General features: G+C 39.8%; 1 protein-coding gene across 1 annotated transcript in view; it reads right to left on the bottom strand.

Moving 5' to 3' along the window:
• Positions 1 to 269: 269 nt before the first annotated feature.
• AFAP1 (actin filament associated protein 1) overlaps positions 270 to 24,750 on the bottom strand; it is a 121,334-nt gene continuing 96,853 nt past the window's right edge. The window contains exons 9-18 of the mRNA XM_075148659.1: positions 24,599 to 24,748; positions 21,084 to 21,295; positions 19,468 to 19,613; positions 15,422 to 15,539; positions 13,660 to 13,917; positions 11,747 to 11,861; positions 10,059 to 10,223; positions 9,225 to 9,415; positions 8,356 to 8,517; positions 270 to 3,673 (exon numbers count right to left, since the gene is read on the bottom strand). Of these exons, the coding sequence (XP_075004760.1) occupies positions 3,647 to 3,673; positions 8,356 to 8,517; positions 9,225 to 9,415; positions 10,059 to 10,223; positions 11,747 to 11,861; positions 13,660 to 13,917; positions 15,422 to 15,539; positions 19,468 to 19,613; positions 21,084 to 21,295; positions 24,599 to 24,748 (1,544 nt within the window). The 3' untranslated portion in view covers positions 270 to 3,646. The remainder of the gene's footprint in view (positions 3,674 to 8,355; positions 8,518 to 9,224; positions 9,416 to 10,058; positions 10,224 to 11,746; positions 11,862 to 13,659; positions 13,918 to 15,421; positions 15,540 to 19,467; positions 19,614 to 21,083; positions 21,296 to 24,598; positions 24,749 to 24,750) is intronic.

The following is a 24,750-nucleotide window of genomic DNA, read 5'->3' as shown; positions in this document are numbered from 1 at the left end:
TACTTGGCTGAGGCGACTATTGCGGGGGTCCTGCTAAGGTGCCACCTACTGATTATACTGACAAATACCAAGAAACAACAATGCAAATACTTCTTTTTTGACAGGTAACTTTATTAATAATGATCTTGGATCTGTCGCACCTACCAGGTGCCAGTCTTTTTTCACACTCTGCAAGACTTTCTGAAGAATGAACTAGAAAGGCATAAAGTTAGTTGAAGCTACTAAGACACACATTTGTAGATGGGTCTATTTTGGACTTTTTTTTTTTTACAGAAGTTTCCATGAATGTGTGTCAAAAAACTTAAATACATTGAGAAAAACAGTAGAAAGACTCTATTTACAGTCAATTATAATGGGCACTGCCAACATATCCAATAACAAAAATAAAACAAAAACTTTTTTCATGTTTCTTTCATGCTTTTTTTCACAGAGATTTTTAAATATGATTTTGTTTTTTAAAAAATACAATAAGGAAATAATTACATTCTTAATATGAGAACATTATCTTACAACGTACAGCCTGGGCCAATTAATTTGAAAGTGTCTTTAACAAAAATTGATACTAAATTAAGTATTCTCCATTTGAAAAATCAAATTGCCACAATCATCTCATAAAAAAACCACCTTTGATCCCCAAAGTTATGATGTGTTTTTTTTTTTTTAAAAAGCATCACCCATAAAAAAACAATTAGAAAAGCACCTGGTACAGTAACAGGAGTTTGTTGAGGAAGCACAAGTGTAACATTTTCTTCAAAGACATAGAAATGCAATGGTTTAAAATACAAGAGTTTTCCTTTAAAACAAAAGTCATGCTGCTCTATTGCTGACTTTGCCTGGTGATCCTGAAATCTAAAAATGATGAAAATACAAGCTCTGTTGCTTTTTATAAAAAATTGTACAGCAATAGTACTATTCAACAAAACGGAGTATATTTCACAGCACCGAATGTGGTCTATAGAGAGGTTATTTCCCGAGGTTTTTTGTTTTCCTCCTTTCAAAACCTTGGCCATTATATAGAATAGACATGTCACTAATGCAAAGTGTGATGGTACCAATGTACTTACACATTAGAGACGTACAATTACAGTACGTGCCGGGTTGGGGGCGAGGGGGTGGCGATGGCTTTATGGAGCCTTTGCTGGAGGAAGGGTGAAGGATGCTTAATTTTGCCGGCAGCCCCTGCTGCAGCGGGCGCTATAGGTGCCGAGGGCGACGGATGTCTACGGCAGAGCAGAAGGCTGCGGCACCGGGGCTGGGGTTGTGTGCATGGCCCCAGCACCACGTGATTTCTGTTTGCTTGAACAGAAATCTGCACACTTCTATCTCATGCATGGATTAAAACCTGTCCTTGCCAAGGATTTATTTTATTTTCCATGGGATATAGGGGATGAAAGATACAATGCCAATATGGGGTAAACAAGACAAGTGATTTGGCTTTTGACTACTCTGCATTACTTGATGCGGGACCACTTCTTAATGGCAACTGATACATCATTGCAAATGTTGACTAGAAGCCTAATTTGCATCATAAATATGTACAGATATAAATTAAATATTTATGAAATATACAAATAAATAACTTAATTTGAAATAAAAAGCCTAAATGAACTTACTTTTGCTTCAAATTTTTTTCTGCTCATATTTATGGGAACTTGATACTGTTTAGTCCATAGTCATACAGCATAGAATGTGCCCTCCACTTATAGAGTTAGTAACTAAGCAGATGACCTAAAATAATATTAAAAAATCCTGTTTTCAGTGAAAACCACACTGACACTTGCTTCCCTACTGTATCTGCATTCCTGCGGCACTTTGTACAAAGCATAGTCCCAAGAACCAACGAGCCTTTTCTCATTTTGGGCCCCGTTTCTACTCTGCTGAGGTCAATGGGATCTCTGGCACTAATTGCCTTTGGGAACAGGACCTGTGTCTTATCAGCTATCAGGTCTTTCTGATAGTTCTGTGCCTTCAGATCCCACCAGCTCCTGCAGGAAGTCCTCTGGCATCCAGCTCAGCTGGGAATCCCAGTGTACCCTTCAAGAGTTACACACACCTATTCCTAAAGTTAAGAGAGAAACTATAGGCTGGGCCATAAAGGGACGTGATCCTTGATATCTGCTGTGGTGCCAGCTTCTGTGGTTTTAATTGCAAGTCTTAACTAATTATCAAGACTCCAGCCCTAACATCTGTGATTATCTCAAAGTATGAGTAGTATTTTAATTTTTTTAATTAAAGTGATTTTCTAGTCCTCACAGTTGAGGAGAAAAAACATCTTGAGTATGTGATTGAAGGCTCTCCAAAGACTTAAAAAAAACACAGAGAAAAAATTAAAAGAACCCAACTCATTATATGTTTTTTTCCCTCTCTCTCTCCTGATTTTTAAAAGCCAATCTTGAGATTTGAAAGACTTTAGTTGGCAATTTACTGCATGTAAGTTCTCAGGAGTGACATGGATGGAGATAAAGAAGAACAGATTTCTGTAATTTTACAGACTAAAATGCAAGATGCCGTTTCCTAGTAAACAGAAATGGACTCCTGTCTGAGAAAATCCCCAATTCTTTGTAAAAAAAGAGTCTGGAAACTATCATCTTTTCAATCCATCTTCCTCAAAAATAATAGCTGAGGTCTGAAAAGATGAAGGAAACTAAGTACAGCAGTGTTCTATAACTCAAGTTTAACAATACTATATTATAAAAAACAAAACAAGACTGACTGCATAAGCTATTCTGAGTTGCCATTATCTGTTGAGGATTGCTTTCAATTACGTTTTCTTTTTCTAAAAGTATAGAAAAGAAGCAGTATCTAAAAATACCTTTTGCCTTTTAAAAAAATCAGGAACAAATCATAGTTTGACAACATGACCTTTGAAAACGACTGGTGCTTCAGAATACTAATAAAGAGCACGTACTAAAATGCTTTTCTTTTTTCAAAGTATGGCAGCTTTTTATCTCCCAATGACAAAAGCATCTGTCTAAACAGCATCCAAAAAATGCTTCACAGCTGAGTCGTGTCATCCCATGGTCTCGCACCAGCGCAGAGGACAGCGGCACTGCAGAGCTCCTGCCTTCTCGGCCAAGCAAGCCATGCCATTTCTGTGAATACATTTCTTCAGTTTTCTTTTGCCACGTGAACCGCTAACAGCAGGGCGACTGCTAATGAGCAAGACTTCACTCAGCCACCTCTGTGGCAGACCTCGCAAAGTCAGTTTTAACCTCTGAGAGTACTTCTTATCCATAATGATTTCACATCGGTCTTAACGCACCGGTCTTCAGTGGTGTTCGGGCTACCTGATGCGATATAATTAACATTGCCGGTCTATGCTGTTTCAGCAAAGTAAACTTTCAACTGCGACTTTATGCTCCTTTTTACTTACTATGGTTGGTTTGGTTTTTTTGGTTTTCATTTTCTTTACCAGTGAAGCTGGAAATAAAGAGTTACAGCTAATAAAAAGGGGCACACGTAGTTACACAGCAATACAGTAGAGGGAATACAGGCAAATTAGCGCCAAGCTACCATTAACTTAACAGAATTATAAAACCTCTTATGTTGTATCGCTCGATACCACCTTTCAGATGAGTCTTTTGCAGCCTATGTCTTGGTCCATAACAGGTAAGGCCTTTATGGAAAGTGAGTGGTTTTGCTATATTTATGTTCCATTTTTCATCTCCCATTCCTGGAAGGGGGGGGAAGATATGGAAAATGTTAGAGAAATCAGGATATTTCACTGATGTCATCAGATCTGCTAAGCTAAAGCCAGCTGAGGTCAGTAACAGTTTTTCCATTAACTTCACTGGATCCAGCCTTCTGCCCACAAATTAGTTAGGGAATGCTAACAAGTATGTCCTGATAGCGTCTGTGTGCAGCTTCCACCCCTCCGCAACTTCTTCTCTAGCGCAGTGCAAATTAGCCATGTTTGTTTTCTGCAAAGGGTACTTACGGAGCAAATTCACACACCACAGTTGGTCTAAAGCGCTCAGCTGGAACTGAATACGAGAGAGGCTGATTTAGCATATAGGGCTTTCTAACTCACTTGCATGAGACAGCAGGAAGCACTCAGTCTCTCTCATAGCTGATACCAAGTGATTGCTTTACTACTCTTCAATTTTTTATTATAAAACTCAGTGCAGACACACGTTTCTATGGCTAAAAAGGGCAACTTACTGAGGTAGAGAGACTTACAGGCAGAGTAAAGAAAAACAAGTTAGTTTACATTGCATTTGTTTCCCATATACATAATCCAAGTTGAACTATTGCTCATCAAGCTAAAGAAGTCACTTTGCCTTTCCATGCCTCAGTTTCCCCACCTGTTATCTGAAGATAATGATACCTACCATCCACAGCAAAGCATGTAATCTGTAATGTTTTCATCCATATGTCTCAGAGCAAGGTATTGCCATTTTTTCTGCCATATAAGTCAAAATCATGAGCTTGCTATAGCTAAACACCCAGTTAAATCAAACTTGTGGCTATTGAGTGACACCTACAGTATTTCCTAACAGTACATAGGAGCAGAAGAGCTGAAGAGGGATGGGCTCAGCCTAGGACATCCGTACCATACCTACTCCCTGAATCACACCCTTACAGCGATCAGAAGGAGTTGGCCTCTCGCTGAAGTAATCCCCGTGGCGCAACCGCCCAGCTGTTCCTAGCCAGACTCTGGGGTCTACAGATTCCTCTCCCACCCATCTACTCTGCAGGGACACTCTGCAGGCAGCCTGCTGACTTGGCTCCCAACCTGAATTCCTGAATTTAACACTCATTCCACAACATTTAAGAGCTCTGACTGAAACCTGTTACTTATCCACGTAAATATCTATTTCTGCTGCTGAAAGCAGTAATAGTATTAGTTTGGCTAAACAGCTGCATGACCGTGACACCTCCTCAACCATTGTAAAGCAACAGTAAAGGTCACAGTTGGTGGCTGCTGTAGCAATATAAGAAAAGAAATCTTTGGTTTAAAGCAGGTATACAACAGTTTTTTTTTTTTTAATCTTGTGGGGTTTTTTTTTCCTTCATTTAAATGGTATTTTTATTAAAATACAATATATTTTAAATATTTAGTTTTACACTTCAAATTATGGTAAACCTAAACTGGTATTGGTAAAAGTGAAATTACTTTAAAATGGATATTAAATGTATATTCTCTATGTATACACTGCCAAAGCTCTAAAGGAAGTCGCTGGCTAAGCAACTGGGAGGAGAATTTTTCTAAGTGTTAAGTAAGCTTTGAAAGCAGTAGCTTCTTTTGCAGGTGCAGAAGGAACTTTTTCGTTGTTTCCATTTCTCCAGCAGGTTCACGCCAATGAAAGAATGTTTAAGTCAACACTGACAAGCCTGACTGGGAGCTGGGAAACTGGGAGAGCTCCTTTTCTTCTCCAGTCCCTGAACATAAGCAAAATGTAAGCTTCATTCACCAGTCCACCAGTTTTGAAAACAGATCAGAAATACTCATTGCGGTTTCCTTGCTACACAAAACAATTTGGTTTTAGAAATTTATTTGAAATGTGAAATATTTAAATAATTGTTTTCCTTGTACAGCAAGGATATTTGGAGTATTTTACTTCTTTAGGAAAGCTAATGCAGAATATTGTTTTCCCCTTTTTAATACAGTCTCCATTTCCAGCCAAGTAGAGATGATTAACAAAATTCCAATTAAAATGCCTTCTGACTTCTTAAAAATATGCATTATTACTTTCTAAAAAAAAAAAATTAAAAGCATGTTACAAACAGAAATGTTAAAAAATCCAAATATATGTATGCATATACGTGTATGCATACAGAGTATGTATGTCCTAAACAGTCAATCCCCAAATTGCTGCTAGTTCTTAGATTTAACACTAGATCTGTCCTCCTGCTTCTCTCTATATTTCCCTCTCATGTCAGTGCATCTGAGAAGAGAGAAATTTTGGTGGAGCAGCTTCCAAACCTGTCTCAGGTGCCTCGCCTCCCCTCCGAGGCCCGGCCGTGCCACGCAGCTCTCGCAGGGCAGGCTGCACCCTGCAGACGTTCGGCGGCAGCAGCTGCCCTAGCAGAGAGCGGCGCAGTGCCGTGAGCTCACAGCGACGTGAGGGCGGCTGCAAACACAAGGCTGGCTGGTGACAGACCCGGCATCCTTCGTGCAAGGAAAGAGCAAGAAGGGAGGCATTCAGTGCATTCAAATATATACTGGGGGGAAAAAAAATAATCTATTTTGAACGCTTATACAACTCCCTCCTAACATTGGGAGATTTGCCAGGTGCTGAAGATGCAAGCGTTAGCACGGACGTGAAAGCTGTTTCAGGCCCACATATTACACTGACATCCATGCGCGGAGAGCCAAGTTCTGCTCTGGGATACTCACGTGTGACGCCCGTTCCTTAGCCACATCTATAAGGCCTGGGCTCACGCATAACTGCAAAAGGCCAAAAGAATTGAGAGCCAGGTTCCACCCTCGCACGTGTACAGTTAACTCCCCCTGAAAGCGGGGTGTGCTGCAGATGCATACCTGATGGCAGGCGTTGGCTGCAGCTCCTTGCAAATGGGCTGAGTACAGCTTGGGTTGCACTATCTAATTCTGCAAAATTTCACTCTGAATATTTAGTGCATGAGGTTTTAGGAAAAAGCTGTTACAGCTGAATTGGATACTTTGAGTTGTTTTCCTCAGGATGGGAAATACGCTTAGTAGCTCCATGTCCTTTCTGATTAGCCTAATTTTATATCCAAGATTCCTCTACAAAAAAGCTTGACCAACCTATCGTGCCATCCAAAGCACAGCGATATCAAGCAACACAGCAGGGTTTTTCCTATATGTTATATGCTGAGCATAAAAAATGTACTACAGCTGGAAGGTATTCTTTACACCAAAAATGTTTAGGTTTCTCCAGCTCCAAAGATGAAATGGCTGGCTTTAATGTGCCTGTCCAGCGTGTAGCACAAATCCACGCTCCCTTTCGTAAGGACCGTGCTCTAACTGCTGAACCATATTTCCCCAAGTAACGCTGTGCTAACATGCAAATCTAAGATGAAGTGTATAGTTAGAGATGATATCTTTATGAGGCAAATTAGGGTATAATTGGAATACACAGATAAGCTTTAGAGCACATGAATCCTTCTTCAGATTTGAAACACAAGCAGCAAACTTCGAAGTTAAATAGAACTGAAACCTATTATTCTGAGTTTAATTATTCTTAGCTGAAATTAAATGAATCAGGCTAACTGGCAGAAAAAGCAGTTGATGGCTGTGGAAAAGATGGAGGAAATGGTGTTAGAAGAAGGGTGAGAAGGCTCTCACATAAGATAGAGCGGGAGAAGTAATTCATGGCTTGGGCAATGTAGAGAAGTTAAAGGGGCTGGGGGGAGGAAACGGAGAGATTAAGATGTGCCAGAAAACCAAATCATTTGCTGAGATGATGATTTTTTCAGTATATATCTACTACATTTAGGTGCCAGGCTCATGCTCAGTCACTGTAAATGTATATAATCAATGAAGACATGTAACAAAAATTACTTTAAAATACCCTCATACAGAATACTTAATTGTTTTGAAAAAAGAAATGGACTGCATGAAAGACAAATGTCTATGATTATTATAGTTTATAATTACAATTAGCACAATAATTGTTTATAATTACATTTAGTGAACTACTAAATCAACAAAAGCTTGGGCCAAAGCTATTACTGTCACCCTTGGTTATGTGCTGCCCACATACTTATGTTGCTAGCAAATTTAGCCCCAAAAAACGGTCATAAAAATCTCATACAAACTAAAGCATAATAATTAGAAAACTCTAACAATACAAGAGGAATGCAAACTTCCGCCTGGTACTTGTGAGACTAAATTAAATTAACTCAATTTCTACTTTAAATGTACAATAAGAGTAGGTATTTGCACAACACATTGTTGATTATTATAATGTAGAACTACTCTTTTCTTGTACCAGCTGGCAAAGATCAGACCCAATGTTGTGTTGTTTCGGAACACTTACTATAATAGTGCTTATTTAACCACTTCTCTGCTACACAGATTAGTGTAACTTAATGAATTTTAGATGGACTGTCTACACCACAGACAGTTACCTTGCAAATTAAATCTATAAAGGAACAGAGAAAAACCGGGAATGAGAGAGTAGAGTCAAATCTGTCTCCCAAACCACTTACCAATTCTTCTTGCAAAAGGTTCCCCAAAATCAGCAGTATTTATGTAGTAATACAAATAATTTAGATATGGCACATTCTCTTCTTAAAGCTAAATTTCACCCACAGAAGCAGCAGGAACCAACTTTTCCCTCTCTCCTTCTCTGTCTCACCACAAGCAAATAGGATTTTTTTTTAAAAGTAAGCAAAAGGACGAAGAAAACTAGACATAAGTCTTCTCACCTTTGCTTTTCGAAGGACATGGCCTCGGCATGGAGAATTATTTGATGAGGGAGGTCGTTTCAGAGCTGCTGCGCTGTTCACAGGTATTGAGCATTCAGTATCACTGGTATCACAACTGGAGATTGGAGAGTTTTCCAAAGTTCGGTGCTTGAAAATTGGAGACTAATAAAGAGTGAAAACCCTCCATTGAGTTCCCTCGAATACTCACATGAGCAATATTTTCTATCTAGACTTAGAACTGCAGATTTTTTTTAAAGAAACCATATTCATAATAATGAGGGATAAATGAAAAAGAGGTTAGAACAAAAGAAAACAAAACGTGTGTTCTGTAATGAAAATTCAAGTTTGTTTTCTGGGATTAAACGACATTGGGTCATCTGGAGGAATTGACACATCCCTCTGATCCTTCTAATGCAGCTACCCAGTTGCTTCTGACACAGATCCATAGCATGAGCCAGGGCTGCCATGCTCCATCATGAATGGGCTGCTGCCCTTGCAAAGGGTGACAGTGACTGATAGGGGACTGACACAAGTAGTTCTCCATCACTGCATGATCACTTGGTGCATTTAAATCTCCTGGGATGGAGCAATGTCTCAGTTCATGCACTTTTACTGAGGACAATGAGGTGTCAGCTTTTGTACATCATCCTAACACATACTGCCCGTGACTCCCATGTGTACCTGCTCCCCGTTGCTGTAGAAAGTACACTAGATGTAGATGAAGAATGCAAATAATGCAGAAAGGCATTTAGTTCTGCTCTTATTTCCTGGACTTACTAAACCTTTTGAAAATTCTCAGTTCCCACTCATTTTACTGGAGCTGAGAAGCTCATGGTACTGGGATTTGCACGTTTAACGGCTTTGCATACCTGCGGGCTTGACGTTCCTGACTTGGGTTCAATAGCCAAGCCCAGTGTGATGCCACCAGCCAAGGCTTTCTTAAGGCTCTCCTTCACCTCGGTCAGTTCTAGCTCCAGGTTTACACGCTCAGCCTCCTTCTGCTTACACTCCTCTTCCAACTTCTTTAACTTGTCTTCAAGAATCACTTGGGTCTTCCTGCCTGTCATCCACAACAATGTTATTATTTCAATAAGAAGCTTAAATTGACACTTAGAGAATTTATTTTCTTTTAAAAAAAGTAAGGAACAAGGTCTCTCAAAATCAGTGACATCACAAAAAAGTCACATACTTTGCAAAAACCACATTTTTCATGTAAAAGGTTTACCAACAGAAATCAAATCCTTTCTTTCAGGTCCCTTCCCTAGGTTTCTGGTCTAGTTTCAAATCAGTATTTGTTTTGTTATTTTTCCATGTCATGAAAATATAACTAGCCAGTTGCAATAAAATCATTCCCATATTCTGCTTGTCTGAAGTCCTCATCAGTGTTATTTCATAGATATGTGTATATATATACTCAAACAGATGTATAAAATAAGTATACACCTATACAAATATAATATAAATACACACACACATATAAAATATGTATATAAAATAAATATATACACCTATACATATATATGTATATGTATTTATATTATATATTTTGTATCTATATAGAAATCAAATATAGACATTACAGAGTATTGTTTAACATCAAAACCAAACCTCATGTAGTGGCATGTTTTCAGCACAGAATACAAAGCTATTTGGATAATTAAGCCTACCCAGGGCAGAATTCAGCACAAAAAAGCACCTCATACCAGCATTGACTTCAATGGCAGCACGTAGATCTTTTCTTTCTTTTCGGAGCTGGGCCAGCCTATTCCGGAGCGCTTCTTTCCTCTTTAGCAGCTCTTCCTCTTTGCTTTGTAACCTCTTTGCATCTGCCTCTACACGATTCTTGCCGTATTTGTACTGCTCCGCATCTGCATGTATTGGATTGTGGTTATTTATGGTTAAATTAACAGTAAAACTCTAAACTATTCCCTGAGACTGAACATCACAGGAAGCATTTCCTGGTTTGGGAAACTGGTTTACCATCCCTCTTCCACCGACTTTTTCTCAAGGTCTGTGATTCCCACCGAGTTCTGAAGCACAGCTTTGGAAATGATACGGGATGGATAGTTTGTTCTCTACATTTAGATAGGGAAGATGAGAAATACCAGTCACCTTATAGTACATTGGTTTTGAAAAATGGCCTTGCCTTTCTATGTAATTCAGAAGAAGGAAAGGAGGCTCCTCTTTATCTCTGAACCTTTGATTTCTACTTGGAAGGGGTCAGAGGAAAAGCTACCTGTTTGCCCTTTTTGCCTGGTTTCCATTCCTACTTCAAGTACTTCAAGCACATGTCTTTTCTCACCTCACATAAGAGAATACAAAGATGTTCTCACTTTTCTGATACTTGAGAGCTTTCTTTTTCTTTTTTTAATTTCTCATATAAATGCTTTCATTTCATGGCTCATATGTATCTGTGGTCTGTGGTCTAATTTATATCACAGCCCCTTCTGTACCTTTGCTCCAGTCACAGACTCAAAGAAAATAGGTCAGCTAACAGACCACGTTGTCTGCCTGCATATCTGAAGGCAAAGTCAACTAAACCATTCCTGACAAATAGTTGTCAAACCAGTTTTAGTCGGTCTTTAGTAAGCGAGATGCCTTTACTCCCGCAACTATCTATTCCAGTACCGATTGACCTGCATGGTTAGAAAGAGACATACTTTTTTCCTGAAGTCTTACCCAAATTTTTCTTGTTGCCATTAAATCTATGACTTCTTCAAAATTTATCATGGGATTAAAAAACCACGTTCTTTCCTTCTCTAGCAGAAGCCGTATTTTTGAATCCATATTTTAAAAATATGATTATATTTCTTTTTTGTCTTTTCTTCTTTAAGCAAAGCAATCCCTGTTAGGGATTTCCTAGAGGCAACTCACCTGCCCAGAAGAACCCTCTTTCTGAACGTGCCACTCACCAACTGAAATCTCCTCTCTCTGAGGAAGCTTTTGAGCTTCTGGTTGTCTTCATCGTTTTGTTATACCTTTTCTTTTTCATTAGTGATAAGAGTGCTTCCACTTTTGACCAATATAGTGTTCTCACGTCTTTCTCAGACCCTCAAAGGCCTCTTCCAAAGGAATACAGAATTACGCTCTGCCCCAAATGAAGAATCATTACTCTTTTTTTTTTTTCCTGCTGTCCCCATGACTTTGCAGCCATGGGTCCACATCTCATATTTATGGTTCTCTGTATGACACCCTTTATCTCGTGGCATGGCTGGAGTCACCAATGCACACAATATCTCCTATTCAAAGTCTTGGCGGGCATCTCCTGCTCAGCCTCTCAGCCACAGAAGAACCACAGTGGTTCTTTATCTTGTTTGCTAAGAAGACAGCTATTTTGGGTCTCCTCAGGACTCCACTCACAAGTGAGGCAGCAGTGAGGAGCGATACTTACTGGACGCGGTGCGCTTCACACATGACACCGATTCAGATTTCTTCGGCTGGCTGTTTAAAGTTCTCCCTTTTCCGGTGATCCCATTAGCAGTCGCAGGAGGCTTCTTGCCTTTAAACTGTTTGAAAACAAAAGTACAAATGGGCTCCAGCTATTCCTGTGCCACTGGCATTACAGTCACCCCTTCATCAAGGGCAAAGCTTGACAAAAAGCCGCCTGCTCAGAGAGCCTTAATAGAGCGCATTGATTGAGCTGGAGACGGCGCTTCCTCCAGAGATGTCGTCTCTGAGAGCTGCCTGCTCAGCGGGAGCCACACCAGCAATCACAGCATAACAAGGGGATGAATTCCCCATCTCTGGTGGCATCACAGTCTCCAAGTTACCTCAAACTCTGGCATTTACTATATTAAGAAAGCCATTGCGAGGCAGAAAAGTTGTGCCTTTGAATAATTTTATACAGTAAAGATTCTTGAAACATGGGTTTGTCAGAGTTAATTTCATACAGAAAAACCCAACAGGGTTTGCCACACAAAAATTCAACACTGTTTCTTATTTACTATATGACCTTGCCATCCTTGTGATGCATATTTTTTTTTCAAAACAATATAATTATTACACATTTTAAAATGGTAGGAGTTAACATATCAATTTCCTCTTACAAACTCTAGCTACTAGTTAAAAGTCTTTTGTACTTAAAAAAACCTCTCATAATGGCCAGACAAGCTCACAAGATTACCAGAAACAGCACATTCCATGTCCATTTAGAGGGCTCCCCTGCGCTGAACCAAACTCTGGGAAAAGGAACGCTGTCCTGACTAATCGTAGTGTTTCCATGGGGGATGCCTTAGCCGAGCACAGGGCATACGTGTGCCACGCTCTGGTCACCTACTTCCAAAAGCTTTTGAGGACTACACTGGGAGCGCAACGAGAAGCCTGCTGCTGCAGCCAAGGATCAGGGCAATTCAGTGCTCGGGTCCACCTCCGATTCTGCAACTTTGCTGAATTCTAATATTCTGATACGAAGTTTTTATAGGGGTTAAGTGAGTTAACACGCAATATGACAGGTAGCTTATTCAAGGGAACCACATATCTATCTAACTGTTCCATTTCAGATTAGATTGAAAACCACCCATCTTGTGATACATTCACAGGCTTACGCCAAAAGCTCCAGCTTTTGGAGACTGGCTATGGGCTCTAGGGAAGATCCCTGGCATGGCTGTGAGAGAGGTTTCCTCTGCTCCCCAGCTGGGGTCTGCCTCTCTGCTATTGAGGCTGAGCACACGGGATTTCATTTCTCTTTAGCTTCACTTTCATTTCAGCTGAGATCCAGAAACCTGAGGCCATCCTCAGAAAATAGCATAGACATAGGCTCAGTTTTTTTGCAGGGGAAGAAAATATTAGGCAGCAGTTTAAGTATGGTATATACACATGATATACAATATCATTTAGTATAGATAATATAATATATGTTATTTTATATATATATTCACAATATATATAACCATAGTATATACAATATACAGATTAGTAAAATTCTAGAGAGGCAAATTTGCTGTCACAGCCAGGTCGTATTTAACTTTTTTTTTTTTTAAACCATCACTGCCTAAGGAGACAGAAGGCGGCTAGATGTGCATTCAGGTTAAGTTTGGAAGGTCACATCTATTTTTTTGTTGTTATCCACAATCTGTAAATCATCAAGAACTTGTGGGGAAAGCCTTTCCCAGGTGCCAATACTTCCACATCAGAATTTACAACTTGGCAAACCTGTTTCATTTGCAGTGGACTCATGACTAAACTCTAAGCACTTCAGTGCTAACACTAGGGGACTGAAATAGCCCAAGGCCCTTAAGATAACAACCAGATAAACAGAACAGACAAAAAATAAAAAGCTTTGTTAAGTATTAAATAGTACAGTACCTGCGAGCCAGATCCCCTCCCCACAGCAGAGGTATTAGTGACAGACTGAGCAGAAGACAGATTGGATGAGACAGGGTATTTGTAATGGTTAGAGGAGAGTTTGTCAGTAGATAACCTATTGGGTTTTCTGTCAGCTGGCGGATAGCGCGCAAAGATTTTTGGAGACGGCAAGTTATCGTACAGGCCTGCGTTATCATAAAGCATTTCTTCTCCAATGTTCCTGCTACGAGAAGAAGGAAAGCCATCTTCTGGTTCCCACTGCAACACATACACTTTGGCAGTTAGTAAACAATACACCATGCAGAACCTCCTAAGTGAAATTAAAACATTAGTAATTCTTTTGACCACAGCAAGCCCTCTGTGTTTAGCAAGCATGTGCTTATTGCTTACACTTGAGTCAAACTATTTAGAAAGGGGGGAGGACACAGTGTGGAAAGGAAGCATTGCATTACATAGCTCATAGCCTCAGTCCTGTGCATTTTCCATAGTTTGAGCAAACCCGTACTATCCTATCCACCTTGCTGTTTCACAGACTGCACCTTCAGTTGTTAGCTCCAGCACTGAGGGGCACAAGCAGGCTGTGTTAACAGGGGCATACTCACAGGCTACACAGATGAATCTATGGGATTACATCTGGTACATGAGTTGTTAAAAGTAATCTGGCCTAACAGTTAGCAGAAGCCAAGAGGGTTTTTGCGTTTTGGTTTTTTTTTTTTCTTTCTTCAGGCTATATGTCTTTCCAGTGAATACCAGCTGCTGGTATGCTAGTATTACATTTTATTTGCTGGAGAATTATTATTCTGAGCTAACCAGCTAAAATAGCTACAGGCCATTTCTTTTTTTTTTCTTTTTTTTTTTTCTTTTCAGAAAAATGGAAAGCTCAACAACAATACTCCAGTGATTCATTCGATTAATCTTAAAAGAAGCCAACCTGGTTGCCAAATATCCTTCCTTAATCCATGCTGGCTGTGGCAGTACACTACTCACACAAAGGCGAGAGCTACACATACAGACTACTCACCACACATGTGGTCGTGTGCTGTTCCCAAGAGGGGTTTTCCACCATCTTTCTGACATCACTAAGACATGATGGAGGACTGAACTTGCAGTCCACTTAAGACTGAAATTCTGAATTTCTCTTGATTTCAGCCTTACTGGGGCCTTTCTGAAGCAGCCCAAATTAAGAGCTGACACAGGCTGTAGCTCCCCTGTAAATCTTCCTGAGGACCACATATTGCTATGGTTTAACATCCACTATGTGTTAAACCCTTTTACGTATCTGCCTACGATCAGCTCTGCAATTTATCAAGATGGAAGTGACCACTGTGGTTCTCCTTTGGGATGAGCAGTACCTCCCGTCATGAGGAATGCAGCCCCAGGGACTGAGAAGTGTTTCAGTTTTGGTTTTTTTTCAAAAGACACCAAAAAGTGCCTGGTGTAACTCAGTCCTTAATTTTGCCAGGTCTGGTGTGATCTAAAAAATACCCCCTCAAGTGAGTATTATATTCAAGGACTTGGCAACAAATCATTAACAGGCAACTGCTTTCTAAATGCACGTTGGCTCACGTGCAGGTTAATGTAAACAGTATGTCCCACACCCCTCATACTCTGTAGGTGTGAGAGACGTTTGCAGCCCCCAATCAAAAAAAAAAAGGAGTTCATTTGGAAACTGCCCAGTGGGGCTTTTTAGATAATATAATTTTCAGATGTCCATATATTCAACACATGCAATCCATTTGTTCTGTGCAAATTCAATTCTTACCGATCCATTTATGCAGGGAACATCATCGTAATGAAGTGCCATTCCACTCGGACAGGCGTAACCATTGGCAGTGCTTCCCCGATATGGATTTGTAGATATAACTCGCCTGTTCATAAAACTGAATAAAGCAAAATAAAAATAATAAAAAACAGCGCTTGAACTGAAGTCTAAATGATGATTCAGTGGTATGTTCCCTGTATCTGATTATGTAGCCTGGAAGCACATATCTTCTCACTTTCTGCAGGAAAGCTGAGGACAGTTTTCTTTCTTTTGCTACTCACATGTTGCTGCTGGCGGCCAATATTACAACACATGTTCCTGTACTCCATTCTTACGGTGGGGATAAGACTGTGTGAAAGCCAGGAGGGCAACAGCTGTAACTGCTCAGTGGCATTTTACATCGGAACCTGCTGATCTGTGTTATAAACCAGCTTGCCAGTGTCCCATAAAAGTTCCCTTATTGTCTGCATCGGGGAGAAGCAGGTGTTTCTGGGTGCATGCACGTTCACGGGGGATGCAGACTTAGGAACTGGGAGAAACAAGAATCAAATCCAGCAAAAATTTGTAAAACAAGTGGAACTTTGATGAAATCTAAGTTCACAGATCTATCAAAATTTTGCTTCCTCAAAATCTGGGAATTTTTCATTTCCATATCAGAACTTTTGGCTGGGTAGAGTGTGCACAATGGCACTTGCTTCCCAACCCTCTGTCTGGGTAATTGTGCATGCAGATACTCTATATGCTCATTCTTGCTCTGTTTCACATAGTGGATCTGAGCCCTCTGGGCACTTCAAAGGGAGATATATATAGATATCTCTCTCTCTCTATATATATATATATAAAAAATCATAGAATCATAGAATCATTTGGGTTGGAAAAGACCTTTAAGATCATTGAGTCCAACTGTAAACCTAGCACTGCCAAGTCCACCACTAAACCATGTCCCTAAGCACCACATCTACACATCTGTTAAATACCTCCAGGGATGGTGACTCAACCACTTCCCTGGGCAGCCTGTTCCAGTGCTTGATAACCCTCTCGGTGAAAAAATTTTTCCTAATATCCAATCTAAACCTTTCCTGGCGCAACTTGAGGCCATTTCTTCTTGTCCTATCTCTTATTACTTATGTATACTGTTATATACTGTTATATATATGTATAAGTTTGTTTGTTTGTTTGTTTATTCCCCCCCCCAAAAATCAACAGCAGCTTGTTTTACTGGAATTCTGCAGAACACATGCAAGACATCACGGACTACAACGGGCTTTGTGTTGGGAGCAAAGATCTAACGCACAATGCAGAAAAAGGCAGACTCAGGCCCACTAGCAATGACGACCCCAAGGGTGCGTTTTCCTTTGTAGCAACTGCTGAAATTGAATGAGATATAGAGTGAGATCCCAAATAATTTCTATAGCTTTAGGTGTACGTGAATGGGAAAACAAAGCTTTCCATCCCAAACAATGGAACTATTCAGACTCTGTGCTAACATTCATAAAATATGATAAAGCCCTATTAAAGCAGAGAGGGTCTTCTGTAGCGCTGGCCGGAGCTCAAGAATGCTGTGGTTTTAACAGTTGCTTTCTTTTGGCTTTTGAATAACATGGGGTCCATTGAATTTCTCATTCAGAGGGAGACAGACCTCATCCAACTGTGGCTCACCTGAGCTGCTGGAGACCCGGGCTCACAGCAGGGATGAATCTGCCCAGTTCGGTGCGAACCTTTCAGGGCAGGGCAGGGGTGGAATAATCATTAGACAGAAGCTTTTCAAAACAAACAACCAAACAACAAAAAGCCCGAGATAAATTCCATGATAAAAATACTTTTAACTTTATCATATCTCATACTTTATTAAACATTATTAAAGGGCTGCATTTGTTTACTGTTCCTCTTAATGAAGAACATCATTACTCAAGTGTTTATGGTTAGTCTGAAGGACTGCATTTGGAGTCGTTATTGTATTTCTTTCTATTTAAGTAGAGTGATGCATAATAACCATGTTTGAAAACTGGGATATTCATTAATGACATCTGATGCACCTGTAGTAACTATTTCCACCACCAAAGGAAGCTAAGATTTATCTAAGTATCTGCAAGCACTTCATAAGCATTATTTCACTAAGCCTCATTAATCCTGCTTACAGCTGCATCCAGGTAAGTTAATTGTAATGTGAAACTGCTAGATGGGAAAGAAAATGGAGAAAACCTGCTTGGAAGCGTTTTTTCCTCAGCCTTTCTTAGGTACCTAATGATTTAGATGAAGAAAATTGATGGGACTATTAATGAAGAGCTGATCATGTTGCAAAGCATCAGTCTCGAGAAACGAATAACCAATAATCCTTAAGTGACTGCGACAATCAAAGCTTTAATGGTAACTGCAGTTAATTTGGAATACGGATATTCATTCTACAAAGGGCAGCAATAGTATTTGATTAACACAAGTATCATTGTCATTCCTCCTCATTTTCTAGGAGTAGCTGAAAATCAGCAGACAGCTACTCTAGTTGCTTATCGACAAGCTCTTACAGTCTTTTAAAGACACCCAATGAATTTTAACTAATTCTTAATAGGGGAAATCTGCTATTTTGCAAGTTGTTTGATATTCCTTTCTAACATGTGGTCTAGTTGCATATGTTTTTTCACTTGGCTCCAATTAATATCACATTTGTTCAGAAAAGGAAAGCCAAGCAGTATTCAGGGGGAAAAGGTTTCCATTCTATTTCTTTCTTAAATGTGGTTATTGCTAGATGCTGACTGAAGCAAAAATACATGTCAACACAGGATAAACTTTTTGAGCCCTATTAACTTCAAAACAAATATTAATGTAAGTCTGTAAGCTAAATGCATTTTGATTCTATCAAAATGATCTGGTTTTCACAAAACTGGGCTTATGGTAACACTGAGTCACTTTGGTTTCTATCAGAAGTCATTCAAACCAGATCCTGAAAGAAGCTGCCCATTTTCTCTCCTTAAAGCTCTCTTAACACATCGCTAATGGCAGAGTCCTTTGGAAATCTCTGAACCTTTTGCCTGTTTTTTTTTTTTGCATTTTCAGTCTGTTTAAAGTTATGATGGGCCGACGGGGTGTGATTCTCTAATATATTGTCACACGAATTCCAAATTTGTGTGGGTAGTCTCATTTTGCAGCGAGATGAGGGGTGACGCCTTCTCAGGCCACCCGCTTTCTAACCCTGGGAAACCACGGGCTACGTCTGCAGCAGGGCACCCCGCCTGTTCCCAACTGTTCCTTCGCTCCTGTTTCACCTCATCTAGCCAAGGAAAAATGACAGTCTCTTCTCACCAAAGACTGCTTTAATGCCTAAATTGATTTGAACATTTAAATCGCTATATATGCTAAGTATGCATTACTTTTCCTAGCACAGGATGGGTGATGGGGAATTCACTGTACTGATTTGCAATTTAAACAGAGTTTCCGTGCTGCGCCCTAGACACCTTCCCAATTTCCACCTCCTAAATTAAACCCCAGAAATTAATTGGACTGGTGTGAGCTTGATGAAGTTTTTAATTAATCAAAAAAGAACTTGAGAAGGAAACACTGAGGATGTGACTATCCAAGACTTAAATTTGCTGTGCATTTTTAGTGTACAGCATATATTGGCCAATATATGTACAGCATTGGCTATATGTACAGCAAATACAGCCAATAGATAAACATGAACTACATAGTTGCGTATTTATTTAATTTTCAGCGTATTTGTCCTCTTCCAGGGATAGTTCTAAGTCTTCAGGCAAAATAAAATATTAAAATGTAGCATTTGATAAGGAGACTTACTGAAAAAATGAGTAAAGATTTGAGTAAAGTTGGATGGTGTCTGCATCTTTTACAGAACTTAGCAGGATGCCAACACGATAATCATAAACACATCTAACATGCTGCAATGCTGAAACACTTCAGCATTGAAACACTTCAGGAGTTCAGTATCTGGCAAAGAGGGGTGGACTTTGATAAGCTCTCTTGGCCCTGGAGTTAACATACGGATATAAATTCTCACAGTACTGGAAACACCCGGGTAGCTGAACGCCTCTCACCAGAACGTCTGTTTGGCAGCCTGGATGACGCTTGCCGTCATTTCCACGTCGATGTAGTCATAGTGCAGAGCTCCGGGGTCTGTCGAAGACCCCGTTTCCGCCAGCAAAATTCCTATCCATCTGCCCATGTCTTCGGAGGATGATGCCTGCAAGGAGAGGGCAAGGGCATACGTCAGGTCTTTAGTCTGCCACTGAGCTGAGCATTATTTCAAAACGGTGCATTCTTCTTGGCTGATAAATTGCTACCACATTGTATGAGAGGCTCTGGTTTCTCTCTGCTGAACTCCTAAAAACCCCATGATTTCTTATTACATCTGCTTTGCTACAAGGAGTGCCCTTTAAGGAAGCTATGTGCTCCTCAGTTATGATGTAATACGAAGTGGCCAATCTCCAAAAAAGAAGAAAAAATAATTGTTTAAGGCTAGTGGATTTAGATTCAAGTCATGCTTATTTTAGACTTGAGAAAATTAAAAGCTATGACAGAATTATTTTCCTACGCTAGGCTGGGGGATTTTAGTTAGGATGACTCCTAAGAAGAAAATCTTAGTCCTAAGTAGAAACCAGGGGAAAAAAAAATGAAACAGTAGAAGAAATTTTAGTGCTGGTTTTTGAAAAATTCCAATACATTTATCTAGATGATAGATTTATATTCCTAATGTCCCAAGTACAAACATGAATACTTTAAAAATAATTTTTAATTTTTCACGTTTTGCTTCAAGTCATCAATTGCAAAGTTAAACAGTAGCAAAATAAATAATGGAAAAAAGGGGGGAGGAAACTGTGGGGGGTTTAAATTTCTCATTCTTTTTAAGTATTTCATTGCCTTTCACAGTTCCTTGCGCTGCTTTCTAGTTTTTCAACTTCTCTAAATTGCTTACATATAACAGGCCTGGTTGCAAGGACAGGAGATAAATGTGACCTGCAACTGGAAATCCAAAGTGGTCAAAGTGTCCATCCTGCCACTGAAAGCAAAAGATTGCCTCCTCCTATATCTTCATTATACTTGGCTTTAAGAGTCTTCTCATTTCAGCTTTCAAAATATGATGAATAAAGCCCCTCAGAAAATCCTGACCCACCTAACACAGATGAAGGTATGACCTTCGTAGTGCGAGGAGTGTGCCAGTGTGTACACGTGTGGTGTCTCAAGAGACTCACCAGGATGCTGGCACACTCTGTTTTCTTATTGCAGAATTACCTTAACAGATACAGACTGAGCAAAAGTGGTTCACATAAGTAGCAGACAAATGAGAGTTAAGAGCTCGAGAGTTCCCATCAACAGTGATCCATTATTTAATTGTTGCTAAGTTATTTACCCAAAGTAATTATACCCCTGATGTAAAAGTGTGTATAGAGAAGGAGCAGGGATATTTTAGTAACAGGTCAAGGGAAGGCCAGTGTAGAGAAAAGCATCTTACTGAGATTTCTGAGCTGCATTAAATCTCAGTTCTCTCTTTGCCTACAACTCTTAATATTTTTTTCTCCTTTCAGTATTTATTATCCACCTCTGTAATAATACTATTCCAAAGATTTTTTGAATGGCCAGGTTGAATGAAAGTGCTTCTCTAATTTAGCTTGTGGGTGTTCCTACAAGTCATAGCCATTAGCAACCACCGCACCTCGAGCACAGCGACCTCCTGCCCGTTTCGGAGCAAGCGGAAGGTCAGGGGATGCTTTGAATCCAGCCCTGGGATGACTTCGCAGCCACGGAGAGGGATGGAAACAATGTGCGTCTTCAGATCTGTCCTGTCCTTGTGGAAAATGAGTTTATTATCTTTCACTCTGCACCAGCGCTCACGCCAACGGTTATTTGAGAGCACGTTGAGATATCCTGCAATAAAATGAAATGTGAGATATTTTACTCCTGACTTCTTTTGAAAAGAAAAAAAAAAGAAACTTACTTTTCAGTGTAATGCTAGCACTTAAACAACTTATTCCTCTTATATAGAAAGTCCAGATGGATTTTAGGAAGACAAATAAATGACCCTGCCCCACTTCTTTTAATGAAAACTTTCACTGTGCCAATAACCTAGAAAAAAGCATATAAAGACATGATCCCGCTCACATGCAAATGGCTGTTCTGTTAGTCACTGCGGTGGCTGGATGAGCAGGAGCACACCGATCCCCAAGACGTTAGTAAGAATGGGAGAGGGACAGTGATAAAAAGGTACGTACACAGCCGATGTGCTCACACAGAAGACCCACCTTCTCCATGTGTAATGGCTTTGATAACTGTGGCTGACCAACATTTTCTGTGAAAATCACAGCTCATATTATATAATTAGGTGATGAGCTACCTTCTGTAACATCCAAAATCAGTGTTTTAAAGACCTACTGAGCGTTGATGTTGTATGTTCTCATTTCATTTAGAAAGAAGAATGCACGTTTGGTTTGCAACACTTTTAAAGCAGAATTTAAAAGATCGCTACCAATGCCAATAAAAATAAAATTCATATTGGTTTAAAATTCAAGAAGTAAATGTATATGAAATTTAGCTAAACTTTAAGAGGAAAGTTCCAGGGATAATACAGTACCCTTAAAACAAATCAAAATTTAATGAACAAAGCGCCTTTTAAAAAAACCTGCTTTTCTTATCATGCTTTATATCGGATACAGCGTCTAGGCATATAATATCATTAAATGGGCAGTGTTTTGTGTTTTTCCTTCTCTGTCCCATAGCAATAATCATTCCAGACTCAAACCTTAAAATCAAGACAATGCCCAATTTTCCTGCCTTATTTAGTTTGGGAATGAAAAAAAAAAATGATCTTTTACTTTTGCTTCCACATTACGAATGGTAGATGAATTCAGCACGTTGCTGCTTCCAAACAGGCTATGAAGAGGGAAACAAATGATATCTTGCACAGGCCAGAATTCATGTAAAAAAATTGTCTTCTATCTCAGGTCTGATTTTCATTTAATCCTGTTGGATAGCTATCTCTTTGGTTTTCATTAAAACTATGACTTATCATTAATTTTTCTGGGTTTCCCTTCCAACATTATGGTTCCAATGTCAAAGCTTGATCCAACAGGATATAGCAGATCAGAATTGCGCACATCTTGGAAGGTGCCACAAAAAAAAGGAGGATGTGCACACTCCTCTGGTTTTGGCTCCCTGTGATGGTTACACTCTCCAGCTCTCCTCCCTCCTCCTGTAACAAAACCCTGTATAGCTGTGCATTATAATATAATCCCTAGAAATGGAAAACCCTTCACGTGCAAGCCAGCTGGCTTGTTTTGGAGTGAGAGTCCTTTTTTTCAGACAGTACTTTTTTTCCCCTCTGCTCCCAACGCACCTCTCAGAAAAGCTCTTCCAAACGCTCCTACTTCACTTGAACTAAGCAGGATCCCACGCTTTTCCTCCCACAAATCCCTACTTAAAACTTCAACAGTTGACATGACCAAAATGCCTTGAGTGTGTTCCCAGTTGGGGCATTAGCACTTTAGCTTAGCCCAGGCAGTCAAAGACCAGTCATGCTGTAGAGAAGAGCTTTCCATGACTCCGAGTGCAGGTGGGTTTCCATTTCCACTCTAGCTGGGTGTCCCCTGCAGCCCCGCTGGGCTTTTCCCTTTGTTCATGGGAGGCAGAGCCTTTTAAAGCGTAAAAGCCTTCAACTATGGAGCAACCTCCCAGAGGGCATTGCACTGAGCCAAATTTCTGGTGGTGAGAAACTCCTTCTGCAAAGGCTTCCTGCAATGACCAAAGCCTAGACACTTATATATTTTCCTATAAAATCTGCAAGTGGTGTTGAGCAGAGCCAAATGCAGGCAATAGTAATGACTATACTTATGTCCATATCCGAAATAATGCTAGAAATACTAGGAATTAGATTGTACAGCTGTGGTTAACATCTCACATAATACAGAATAATCAATGGAGTATGAGACCCCGGAAGTTTGAGCTTTTATGGAAGCCAGATGCTTCAGACAATGCATCTGGCTGGACACAGCTTTTCCCAGCTGTTCTTTCGGTTGATAAAACACATCTGTACTTAGCTGATGTATAGACATATATACACACACTTATTTAATCAAAGATTGCTTATGTGAATGATTCCCAAAGTGTGGCTTGAGAGCCACCTGTGATCTATGAAGTTCTCACTGGTGGTCCATGGCTCTGCTTCTTTCACATTGGGCAAGCATCTATCACATTTCATGCACCAATGAGTTCTGCCAACTGCTGCCTAATCACAGATTTCTGGGTTTCCCAAAGTTTTCCTACTGAATTAAAGGGAAAAGGCAAATCCAAATTCAGAATCCTGTGGAACTGCTTCACAGCTTGCTTTCTATGGAATTTTTTTTTGGAAGGGATTGGGAGAAGGGTGGGTTCAACCTTATTCACGCATGGAAGTGTTACTTAATACTGGAGCATCAGAAGGCAAACAGGAGAATGTAAATATATTGCATTGTTTGAAAATACCAGAGCTGTGAGGACATCAGTTAAGTCCATTGCACAAAGTCCTAAATTGTGAGCAAACATTAACAACCAAGATACAAACCATAAGCATTTCCTGCATGCCTTTTTATATACTTCCTTGGTGCTGCCAAGCACTACAGCTGTCATACAGAGTGACCAACATTAGGAGTTAAAATAGCTTACTAGAAATTTGTTCATTTCAAGTTTTGCCAGTATGTACCACTTTAGGAACCCACAATTAAACTCAGATCACTTTGGCTGAGGCCAGTCAACTGCTGTCTCGATTGCTATCCCATAAAACCTCAGCACAATCCATCATAAAAGACTTGATCCCTTCCCAAGAACCTTCTTCTACTTCCTAGCCTAAATTTATTTCATAGTCCAGCCTATATTCATTTTATATCCATTTGTTTGAAAACAGCTCTTGTTTCTTTCTGCTTTTTGTACACACTTCTCTTCTCCCTCACCTTTGCAAAGAACAATGATGTATCTTCTGAGCCTGTGCTACCATTTTATTTAAAAAGTCAAGCTCTTCTAGTCTCTTTTCAAATTATAAGCTCTCGATTACTCTATTCCTCTTTCAGTCTGAGTGCATCCTTCTGATGTTGGGGGAAGAATTATAGCAGTAAAAGCAATTTTAGATGAATTTCTAGGCTAGAATTTTATAAAGTTTTAGTTGCAATGTGCATTTAAGACTCAAAGAGAAAAATCACTTACCACATGTTGGAACATCTTCTTCAGCTGATGAGGTCTGTTCATCTGTTGATGGCTTTTTCTTTCCCAAACCAATGATCTTCGTTATTTTTTTCCCTGTTACTTTAGTCACAGTGCCCTTAGCTTCTGATTTTGAACTTTTTTTCCTCTTCACT

The sequence above is a fragment of the Calonectris borealis genome, chromosome 4 (assembly GCF_964195595.1).
Source record: "Calonectris borealis chromosome 4, bCalBor7.hap1.2, whole genome shotgun sequence".
Taxonomy (NCBI): domain Eukaryota; kingdom Metazoa; phylum Chordata; class Aves; order Procellariiformes; family Procellariidae; genus Calonectris; species Calonectris borealis.
The sequence above is the reverse complement of the archived record's forward strand: the minus strand, read 5'-3'. Positions and strand labels throughout refer to the sequence as shown.